At 33.6% G+C, this 12,748-nt stretch overlaps 1 protein-coding gene across 1 annotated transcript; it reads left to right on the top strand.

Moving 5' to 3' along the window:
- Positions 1-11,206: 11,206 nt before the first annotated feature.
- LOC146897371 (lectin 1) lies at positions 11,207-12,261 on the top strand. The gene has a single exon (XM_085733176.1). The coding sequence runs from the start codon at positions 11,283-11,285 to the stop codon at positions 12,102-12,104; it is 822 nt and encodes a 273-aa protein (XP_085589302.1). The 5' UTR covers positions 11,207-11,282; the 3' UTR covers positions 12,105-12,261.
- Positions 12,262-12,748: the final 487 nt, after the last annotated feature.

Genomic DNA, 12,748 nt, shown 5'->3' with positions numbered 1-12,748 from the left:
GTTAACGGAAAGAGGATGAGGATACGGAGGAGAACTGTCGCTCTTTGTCATTGAAGGAGATGACGGTGGTGAACGCAGACGGTGAAGCTAGCTTAGCTCAAAGGTTTAATTTCGAAGTATATTGAGAAATATGACAGTGGTCAAACGCTCTTCTTCAAATCAATCATTTTTATCTTATCTTATCTTTTACTTTTCTTGTCCAATAGTTTGTATAGTTGTATTCCTCCCACCAAAAGTTGTCAAAATACTGAAATACCCTTTTAAATTGTGATCCCTTCGTCGTCATCTTTATTTATAGTATTATGTTTGCTATGTATACTAACTCTATATAAATTTTGCCTTCCTTTGTCTTTGTTACTGCTGTTTTTATTAGTGGGATTTTACGTATGTTGCAAACTGAATGTGTTTAGTCTTAGAGTGAAATATGTTATACTATGTTTTGCCAATTTCATATAAGTGGAGTTTTTTTATTACATCAGATTGCTCGATAAAAGGCTTGCGTTGGAAGTAAAAATCAGTAGGTGGAGTTTTTGATGACACAACACTTTATCAAATCAACCATCTATAACACAAGAAGTTAAAAAATAAAAGTTGAAAAATAAAACAAAAAAACTAAGGTACGACTTTATAATTAATGTATATGTATATATAAAAGTTAAAAAATATAAGTATGTATTAATACAATTTTTCGGTTGATGTTAACAAGCCGCTCTTTGAGTGAATCCCTACTTTCAAGCTTGCCTTTAATTAACTTAAACCGGCATGAATCAATATTGAAAGGCTCAAATTTAAGATTGTCATCAATTATATAGATCATGGAACTATCCGTTAGAAAGTCATTATGAGAATGTTGGAGCTGAATTAGATGGTCAAGAAGTCCCCGACAATGACACATAGCATCGTTAGAAGTAGCAACAAGACGCGACGTGCAATTATGCTTAAACATAGAAAATATGAAATACTCAGGTGAGTTTGGGTCAATATTGAAGGACATAGACTGGCAGTAATCTTCTCAATAATTGACCGGAGACAAAATCAGATGCTTTGCATCTACACCATAGCTAAAGTTAACATCGTGCATATTCTCGATAGAAAATTGAACGTAACTTAGGCAACCGAGTTTAACTTTCTCCAAATCTTTGCCTTATTTGCAGAATGTAGTTCGGCTAACAAGTAGAAGGGTAAACATGCTTAACAGAATGTCAAAGAAGTCTTTACGCACTGCAACGTAGACAACTATACTTAAGCTTTCATCATACACAAAAAGAATAGCATCGACTGAGGAACTTGTATCTAGAGGAGGAACCTGAGTCAATATCTATAAAAGAAATAAGATAAACTGAATTATATATCTCCAGGGGAACCTGATTAAGCATGCATAAAAGAAACAAAATAAACATAATTATATCTCCAACGCAACCTTATTAAGCCTTAAAAAAGAAAGAAAATCAACTTAATATTCTATAAATGCAATTAAGAAAATAACAAAGTAGAAACAAAATTAAAAATGATATTGTAGACAACTTTTTTTTATCAACATTAGCAGCAACATAGGTAAAAATTAGGTTGATATGTCAGAAATCTAATCCAAACAGTACACATAAAACGCCAACCCTTAGTTGACCACAACACAACCCATCCACAACCCCAACCCTGACCCTAACATTAAACCTAAACCTAACCCTAATCCCTAAACCCAACCCTGACCATAACAATAACCCTAACCTTGACCTTCCCCAATCATAACTCTAACCCCAACCCCAAGTCAAACAGTAATAAAACCCCAAACCAACAAGTCAAATAGTACTAAAACCCCAAACCAACAACTACTACCTCAACCCAATTAACAAATCACTAAGAACAGAATCAACATTTGTAATGGCAATTTCAACACAAATAATTTCATCAACACTAATTAAATATTAAGAAAAACAAGAAATCTAAACACCCTAAAAACCAACAACAACACTAAGTAAATTTTGAAGAACAACCATTTACTTTCAACATTAATCAAATAGTAGCAACAGGAAGAAGAAAAACATAGTAGAAAAGAAGAAAGAGGGGGAAAAGAAGGAAAATAGGAAGAGGGCTTACTTCTCCTAGTTTGTCTCTGTTAACGGAAAGAGGATGAGGATACGGAGGAGAACTGTCGCTCTTTGTCATTGAAGGAGATGACGGTGGTGAACGCAGACGGTGAAGCTAGCTTAGCTCAAAGGTTTAATTTCGAAGTATATTGAGAAATATGACAGTGGTCAAACGCTCTTCTTCAAATCAATCATTTTTATCTTATCTTATCTTTTACTTTTCTTGTCCAATAGTTTGTATAGTTGTATTCCTCCCACCAAAAGTTGTCAAAATACTGAAATACCCTTTTAAATTGTGATCCCTTCGTCGTCATCTTTATTTATAGTATTATGTTTGCTATGTATACTAACTCTATATAAATTTTGCCTTCCTTTGTCTTTGTTACTGCTGTTTTTATTAGTGGGATTTTACGTATGTTGCAAACTGAATGTGTTTAGTCTTAGAGTGAAATATGTTATACTATGTTTTGCCAATTTCATATAAGTGGAGTTTTTTTATTACATCAGATTGCTCGATAAAAGGCTTGCGTTGGAAGTAAAAATCAGTAGGTGGAGTTTTTGATGACACAACACTTTATCAAATCAACCATCTATAACACAAGAAGTTAAAAAATAAAAGTTGAAAAATAAAACAAAAAAACTAAGGTACGACTTTATAATTAATGTATATGTATATATAAAAGTTAAAAAATATAAGTATGTATTAATACAATTTTTCGGTTGATGTTAACAAGCCGCTCTTTGAGTGAATCCCTACTTTCAAGCTTGCCTTTAATTAACTTAAACCGGCATGAATCAATATTGAAAGGCTCAAATTTAAGATTGTCATCAATTATATAGATCATGGAACTATCCGTTAGAAAGTCATTATGAGAATGTTGGAGCTGAATTAGATGGTCAAGAAGTCCCCGACAATGACACATAGCATCGTTAGAAGTAGCAACAAGACGCGACGTGCAATTATGCTTAAACATAGAAAATATGAAATACTCAGGTGAGTTTGGGTCAATATTGAAGGACATAGACTGGCAGTAATCTTCTCAATAATTGACCGGAGACAAAATCAGATGCTTTGCATCTACACCATAGCTAAAGTTAACATCGTGCATATTCTCGATAGAAAATTGAACGTAACTTAGGCAACCGAGTTTAACTTTCTCCAAATCTTTGCCTTATTTGCAGAATGTAGTTCGGCTAACAAGTAGAAGGGTAAACATGCTTAACAGAATGTCAAAGAAGTCTTTACGCACTGCAACGTAGACAACTATACTTAAGCTTTCATCATACACAAAAAGAATAGCATCGACTGAGGAACTTGTATCTAGAGGAGGAACCTGAGTCAATATCTATAAAAGAAACAAGATAAACTGAATTATATATCTCCAGGGGAACCTGATTAAGCATGCATAAAAGAAACAAAATAAACATAATTATATCTCCAACGCAACCTTATTAAGCCTCTAAAAAAGAAATAAAATCAACTTAATATTCTATAAATGCAATTAAGAAAATAACAAAGTAGAAACAAAATTAAAAATGATATTGTAGACAACTTTTTTTTATCAACATTAGCAGCAACATAGGTAAAAATTAGGTTGATATGTCAGAAATCTAATCCAAACAGTACACATAAAACGCCAACCCTTAGTTGACCACAACACAACCCATCCACAACCCCAACCCTGACCCTAACATTAAACCTAAACCTAACCCTAATCCCTAAACCCAACCCTGACCATAACAATAACCCTAACCTTGACCTTCCCCAATCATAACTCTAACCCCAACCCCAAGTCAAACAGTAGTAAAACCCCAAACCAACAAGTCAAATAGTACTAAAACCCCAAACCAACAACTACTACCTCAACCCAATTAACAAATCACTAAGAACAGAATCAACATTTGTAATGGCAATTTCAACACAAATAATTTCATCAACACTAATTAAATATTAAGAAAAACAAGAAATCTAAACACCCTAAAAACCAACAACAACACTAAGTAAATTTTGAAGAACAACCATTTACTTTCAATATTAATCAAATAGTAGCAACGGGAAGAAGAAAAACATAGTAGGAAAGAAGAAAGGAGGGAAAGAAGGGTAATAGGAAGAAGAGGGTTTACTTCTCCTAGTTTGTCCTTATTAACGGAAAGAGGATAAGGATACAGGGAGAACTGTCGCTATTCGTCATTGAAGGAGATGATGGTGGTGAACGGAGACGAGGAAACTAGCTTAGCTCAAAGGTTCAATTTTGGTATTATATTGAGAAAAATGACAATGGTCAATCACTATTCTTCAAATCAATCATTTTTATCTTATCTTATCTTTTTTTCTTTTCTTGTCCAATGATTTTTTTTGAGGGATTTTCTTGTCCAATGATTTGTATAGTTGTATTCCTCCCACCAAAAGTTGTCAAAATACTGAAATACCCTTTTAAATTATGCTTCATTCGTCGTCTTTATTTATAGTATTATGTCTGCTATGTATACTAACTCTACATAAATTTCGCCTTCATTTATCTTTGTTACTGCTGTTTTTATTAGTGCGATTATACGTATGTTGCAAACTAAATGTGTTTAGTCTTGGAGTGAAATCTGTTATAATGTGTTTTGACAATTTCATATAAGTGGAGTTTTTTATTATATCAGCTTGCTCAATAATAGGTTTGCAAAAATCAGTAAGTGGAGTTTTTGATGACACGCAACGCTTGATCAAATCAACCATCTATAACAGAAGAAGTTAAAAAATAAAAGTTAAAAAATATAACCAAAAAACTAAGGTACGCCTTTTATAATTAATGTATATGTATATATAAAAGTTAAAAAATATAAGTATGTATATATACCCTTTTTCGGTCGACGTAAACCAGTCGCTCTTTGAGTGAATCCCTACTTTCAAGCTTGCCTTTAATTAACTTAAACCCGCATGAATCAATATTCAAAGACTCAAATTTAAAATTGTCATCGATGATATAGAAAATTGAACGTTGCTTAAGCAACCGAGTTTAACTTTCTCCAAATTTTCGCCTTCTTTGCAGAGGGTAGTTAGGCTACCAAGCAGAAGGGTAAACATGCTTAACATAACGTCAAAGAAGTCTTTATGTGTTGCAGCATAGACGACTTTTCTTAAGCTTTCATCATACACAAAAAGAACAGCAACGGTAGGGGGAACTTGTATTTGGAGGAGGAACCTGATTCAATATCTATAAAAGAAACAAAATAAACTGAATTTTATATCTCCAAGGGAACCTGATTAACCATGCATAAAAGAAACAAAATAAACTTAATTATATCTCCAAGGAAACCTTATTCAGCCTCTATGAAAGAAAGAAAATCAACTTATTATACTATATACGCAATTAACAAAATAACAAAGTAGAAATAAAATTAAAATTGATATTGTAGACAACTTTTTTTTATCAACGTTAGTAGCAACATAGGAAAAAATTAGGTTGATATGTCAGAAATTTAACCCAGTAGACATACCCAACCTCAACCCTAACATGACCATGACACAAACCATCCACAACCCAACCCATACCCTAACACTAACCCTAAACCTGACCTTCCACAACCACAACCCTAAGCCCTAAACCCAGACCCTAACACTAACCCTAACCTTAAACCAAACCCTGACACTGACACTAACACTAACCCTAACCCACACTTGACCTTCCACAACTCTAACCCTAATCCTAACCCCAATCCCAAGTCAAACAGTAGTAAAAACCCAAACCAACAACTACTATCCCAACCCAATTAACAAATCACTAAGAACCGAATCAACATTTGTAATAGCAATTTCAACACAAATAATTTCATCAACACTAATTAAATATTAAGAAAAACAAGAAATCTAAACACCCTAAAAAGCAACAACAACACTAAGTAAATTTTGAAGAACAACCATTTACTTTCAACATTAATCAAATAGTAGCAACGGGAAGAAGAAAAACATGGTAGAAAAGAAGAAAGGAGTGAAAGAAGAAGGAGAATATGAAGTGGAGGGCTTACTTCTCCTAGTTTGTCCTTGTTAACGGAAAGAGGATGAGGATACATAGGAGAATTGTCACTCTTCGTCATTGAAGGAGATGACGGTGGTGAACGGAGACGGTGAAGCTAGCTTAGCTCAAAGGTTTAATTTCGGTAGTATATTGAGAAATAAGACAGTGGTCAAACGTTCTTCTTCAAATCAATCATTTTTATCTTATCTTATCTTTTTTTCTTTTCTTGTCCAATAGTTTGTATAGTTGTATTCCTCCTACCAAAAGTTGTCAAAATACTGAAATACCCTTTTAAATTGTGCTCCCTTCGTCGTCTTTATTTATAGTATTATGTCTGCTATGTATACTAACTCTACATAAAGTTTGTCTTCCTTTGTCTTTGATACTGCTGTTTTTATTAGTGGGATTTTACGTATGTTGCAAACTGAATGTGTTTAGTCTTGGAATGAAATATGGTATAGTGTGTTTTGCCAATTTCATATAAGTGGAGTTTTTTATTACACCAACTTGCTCGATAAGAGGCTTGCGTTGGAAACAAAAATCAGGAAGTGGACTTTTTGTTTACACACAATGCTTTATTAAATCAACCATCCATAGCACAAGAAGTTAAAAAAAAAGTTAAAAAATAAGACCAAAAAACTAAGGTACGACTTTATAATTAATGTATATGTCGATATAAAAGTTAAAAAAAATATAAGTATGTATATATTCTCTTTGTGTGAATCCATACTTTCAAGCTTGCCTTTAATTAACTTAAACCCGCATGAATCAATATTCAAAGGCTCAAATTTAAGATTGCCATCAATGATATAGATCATGGAACTATCCGTGAGAAAGCCATTATGAGAATGTTGGAGATGAATTGGAGATGAATTGGATGCCATCATTTGAAGTAGCAACAAGACACGACGTGCAGTTATGCTTAAACTTAGAAAATATGAAATACTCAAGTGGGTTTGGGTCAATATTGAAGGATAGAGACTAGCAGTAATCTTCTCCGCAGTTGACAGGGAGAGAAAATCAGCTGCTTTGCATCTACACCATTGCTAAAGTTAACATCGTGCATATTCTCGATAGAAACATGGAGTAGGAACTTGTATTTGGAGGAGGAACCTGATTCAGTATCTATAAAGGAAACTAAATAAACCGAATTATATATCTCCAGGGGAACCTTATCCAGCCTCTATAAAAGAAAGAAAATCAACTTATTATACTATAAATGCAATTAAGAAAATAACAAAGCAGAAACAAAATTAAAACTGATATTGTAGACAACTTTTTTTATCAAATTTAGTAGCAACATAAGGAAAAATTAGGTTGATATGTCAGAAATCTAACCCAAACAGTACACATAAAACCCCAACCCTAACCTAACCACGACACAAACCATCCACAACCCCAACCCTGACCCTATCACTAACCCTAAACCTAACCTTGACCTTCCACAACCACAACCCTAAGCCCTAAACCCTAACCCCAACCATAACCCTAACATTAAACCTAACCCAAACCCTAAACCCAACCCTGACCCTAACCCTAACCCTGACCTTCAACAACCGTAACCCTAACCCCAACCCCAAGTGAAACAGTAGTAAAACCCAAAACCAACAAGTCAAACAGTAGTAAAACCCCAAACCAACAACTACTACCCCAATCCAATTAACAAATCACTAAGAACCGAATCAACATTTGTAATGGCAATTTCAACACAAATAATTCCATCAACACTAATTAAATATTAAGAAAAACAAGAAATCTAAACACCCTAAAAACCAACAACAACACTAAGTAAATTTTGAAGTACAACCATTTACTTTCAACATTAATCTAATAGTAGCAACGGGAAGAAGAAAAGCATAGTAGAAAAGAAGAAAGGAGGGAAAGAAGAAGAAGAATAGGAAGAAGATGGCTTACTTCTCCTAGTTTGTCCCTGTTAACTGAAAAAGGATGAGGATACGGAGGAGAACTGTCGCTCTTCATCACTGAAGGAGATGACGGTGGTGAACGGAGACGATGAAGCTAGCTTAGCTCAAAGGTTCAATTTTGGTAGTATATTGAGAAAAATGACAGTGGTCAAACACTCTTCTTCAAATCAATCATTTTTATCTTATCTTATCTTTTTTCTTTTCTTGTCCAATAATTTGTATAGTTGTATTCCTCCCACAAAAAAATTTCAAAATCTTGAAAGACCCTTTTAAATTATGCTCTCTTCGTCGTCTTTATTTACAGTATTATGTCTGCTATGTATACTAACTCTACATAAATTTTGCCTTCCTCTGTCTTTGTTATTGTTGTTTTTATTAGTGGGATCTTACGTACGTTGCTTCCGCAACCTATAACGTGAACTACTTATGGTTCCATAACATTTTGAAAATTGAATGTGTTTAGTCTTGGAGTGAAATCTGTTATACTGTGTTTTGTCCACTCTTTAGCTTATATCTTTTTTGTGCTCAATACTTTGGTCATATCTTAACTTCAAAAGATACCATATAGATTATTACCTTAGATAAGTTTAGTCTTTGTAGTGGAAAATAATTATAAATGCAATATTTTGTCTCTTTCTATTGTATCTAAGTACTGACCTTATGATGAATTTGGTTATGTTATGATGGATAACAATTCCAATCAATTGTTTCATCATTAAAGTTTAATTTGCACTGGATAGTAAAATAAGATAGAATAAGCATGAACTAAAGTGCACCTTCATGATTGTTATGTTATGGGTACTCCCACCATGTTCCTTAATGTGTTAGGGTCGTACCATTACAAAAGTCATTCACCATCTCTTACGATTCAAAATCTAACCTAAGATTCAAATTCAAAGAAATTTCAAATCCACCACCAAAATTATTCTAGGACATGTTACGTCTCCGGGGGGACGGAAAGAGGGGATGGCTTTACAATAACATCACTAACCAAAGGAGTCAACACCGCTAATACGAGTGAAATAAAAAGGAATAGTCTATAGGGAAAATTACACTCACCTCCCTTGAGTTTTCTTTAAATGACAGAGACACCCCCTCTAGTTTTAAAATAGACACTAACATCCCTTAAGTTTTTATTAAATATATTGATACCTCCCTTCTCTCTTAACACTCCTTAACACTATTATCTTCCTGTTGGAATGCAAAAAGATTTGAAAACTGAAATTCTCACAATCTTTGACCATTCAAGTTATTTTACCATTTTGAAGATACCTCCTCCCATTGAACCTGTGAATTAATTAACTCCCTTTAATATCTGCCACGGTAACGAACCAAGAACCCTCTCCATCATGACAGATCACAGATATGCTCAAAAAATTTGTGGGTATTAAACAAAGTTTCACGCCTTCACGATTGTATTGTTAGGATTTTTGCTTTTTATGCATTAATGTATGGTTTGTACATTGTATAGAGAAGAAATGAGGGAAAATGCAGAAAAATTCAAGAATCAGAGAAAGGCAAGTGTGCTTTGTATTGTATTGTTTGCTTCATAGAATAACCATATTTCTTTGATTGACAGTGGAGCTGCTCTCATCAAAAAACCGTAGATCACGTTGACTGAACCTCATCTTGGTTTTCTTTGTTATTTTTGTTGCTCCCTTTTACTGTGTTATCTTGTTTTTGTATTTTCGGGTCTGCATAATCTGTCAAAATTATAAATGAAAACAAGTTGATGAGGAATACAGTGTCATCACATCATTGCTTCTTGCCATGTCTAAAGATTTGGATCAATATTGCTGGGTTGAATTAGTTGCAGAGGTGCTGATGCACTCAATCGTGTGGTAATTCATAACACTAAGGCTATGTAGTGTAAGTCTGAACCAACGGATGGTTAACAGAGTTAGATTGAGGGGAGGTTATTGTATTTTTGAAACTAGAGGGGAGGTATGTGTCTTTTAACCAAACTTTAGGGGAGATCTTTGTAATTTTCTCTAGTCTATAAGTGAGAACATACATGTCACATACGAACCTTATAGTCGTGCAACCCCAAAAGAGACATCATCTTAAGACATACTCCCTTCGGTTACATTTATAAGCAAAAATCAACTTTTTAGGTACATCTAATAATTAATGTATCTAACCCATAAATGTGACCGGATGCATTAATTATTCAATGTACTTAAAAAGTCATCTTTTGCTTATAAATGTGACCGGAGGAGTATGATCGAATCTTAAGGCAACAACTAAGAGGTAATAGTCATGTTGGTTATTAAATGTGTAATGAGTAGTCGCAATAGTTTCTCAATATATCAAAAATTTAAAATAGTTTCCCTATCAATCAAAATAGTCTCTCACACTAAAATAACCTCTCAATACTCACAATAATTTTTTCATATAAGGATTAAAACGATAATAAATAAATACTTTGAGAACTAATATGACAATATTAATGAAATATTTTAATATCATGACACAATCCAAAACTATTTTTTATAATACCCAATTATCAAACGTGGAACTAAATTCTGGACAGCACTTGGGTGACATAATGTCACCGTGACATTAAATCTGGGCCACACAACACACATTGTCATTTGCATCTGGGCCACATAACACATCCATGAGTATATTTGTGTGACCCAGATTTAATGTCACGGTGACATTATGTCACCCAAGTATTTTCCCTAAATTATTTACAATCATATGGGATTTTTTATGGAAAGGGGCATTTATATTTAAAGCCTTAAAGTGGATAAAACAAAAATTGCATTGGTTGGTACGATATGGATAGATTATGTTTTGTTGGTACGATATGGATAGATTATGTCAGAAATAAATTAATATCCACGTGATTATGTATGATTTCTAACCCGTCAAAAAAAATGTATGATTGCTAACCGGTGTTCTTGGAGTAACAGTAATGGTTAAAGAATCTATAAATAAAAAAATTATCTTAAAAATATAAGTTTTGACATTTCATTAAGTAAAAATTACACTAATTTTAATAAAAAGTTAGTACTTATTTTAATTGTTTAACCAATGCCACGGGAACATTGATTAATGCCTTGAAAGCATTGATTAACATTCTCCCATAAAAAATGATACACGCATTGAAAAAATAGGACACGTGTTTGTCTTCATGCAATCATGTATTCCATTATAAGCCACACACAGAGGTTGATACTGACCTATATAAACATGTTTCATAATTTGCATAGAGATATATCTTGAGTAGCATATTACAATTCAAAAACTAAAGAAATACAACAATGTCTTCTTGCAACTTCTATGTTACTCTATCCATCTCCTTAACAGTCTTCATCTTGTTATTCAATAAGGTGAACTCAACAGAACTCACTTCCTTTACCATCACAAAGTTTAGCCAAGACCAAAAGAATCTATTCTTCCAAGGCAATGCCATAACTACCTCAACAGGGAAGTTACAACTTACCAAGGCAGTCAAGAACTCTATTGGCAGAGCTCTATATTCTGCTCCTATTCATATCTGGGATAGCAAAACAGGAGACGTGGCTAACTTTGAAACACTCTTCACCTTTGCCATAACTGCTCCTTATAGTACCAATGTTGCAGATGGTTTGGCCTTCTTCATTGCACCGGTCGATACTCAGCCACAAAACATCGGGCGGGCAGGATTTCTCGGAGTTTTCAACAGCGAAAATTACAACAAATCAATTCAAACAGTTGCAGTTGAAATAGACACTTTTCATAATACTTGGGATCCAAAGATAAATAGACATATTGGTATCAATGTAAACTCTATTAAGTCAATAAGTACTACACCATGGGTTTTGGAAAATGGAAGAGAGGCTAATGTTGTGATAAGGTTTGATAGTCACACTAATGTGTTAAGTGTAGTTTTGTCTTATCCAGGACTTCCTGATAGTTATATCCTTAGTGATGTTGTGCCTTTGAAAGATATTGTTCCTGAGTGGGTAAGGATCGGTTTCTCAGCAACCACTGGTGCAGAATTTGCAGAACATGATATTCGTTATTGGTCTTTTCATTCTGAGTTGAGCCTAGTTTTTAATAACAACAATGCTGATGTTTCAAGCTCAGTGCAGGCTGCATAGTTGAAAACTTGTTTCATTATGTAGTACAATAAAATTCCTGAGATAATGGTCATGATCATGTAGTAGAATTGTCACAATCGTGTATCTGTATTCTCTTTTTCCGAATAATATGTGTAATGTTATCATATATGTCCTTCAATGTGTTTTTTATTTCCAACCCTTATATTTGTACGAGTAATGATATTTGTACAATCATTTTATGACAATTCTCAGACAACCTTCTTTTTTCTCTTTTTTGATTGGTCAAAAACAATATAGAAAGAAAAGAGAGAAAGAGAGTAAGGACACAACGAGAATATGAGAGAAAGTTATCCAAAAGTTAAAATTTTATGAGAAGTTTAACATTGCAGCAAAGATTGAACTTGATGAATTGTAACAACCTTTTGGTCCAGGTTGGACAATAGTTTCTAGCTTATGACAGCTTCTCAAATGAAGAAGTCTTCATAAGTTTCTATCTGCCTTTAAAAAATGCTAAATGAGGGAGCTTCTATAAATGTTGAGGCATATAGTCTGTGTGTAATTTTCTTCTTGATTTCTTCTACTTCTCATTGTATAAACCTTTTCACAAGCTTCTGGATTCATTTTTAAAATTATTCTTGATAATGTAGGAATCTTGGAACTTTCAGAAGCTTACTTCCCTTACG

The sequence above is a fragment of the Medicago sativa genome, chromosome 8 (genome assembly GCF_051527215.1).
Source record: "Medicago sativa cultivar Bolivia chromosome 8, Bolivia_mono, whole genome shotgun sequence".
NCBI classification, from domain to species: domain Eukaryota; kingdom Viridiplantae; phylum Streptophyta; class Magnoliopsida; order Fabales; family Fabaceae; genus Medicago; species Medicago sativa.
The sequence above is the reverse complement of the archived record's forward strand: the minus strand, read 5'-3'. Positions and strand labels throughout refer to the sequence as shown.

What these genes read in the sequence shown, in the direction of transcription:
- LOC146897371 (XM_085733176.1), top strand. Translation starts at nt 11,283, where the DNA reads ATGTCTTCTTGCAACTTCTATGTTACTCTATCCATCTCCTTAACAGTC.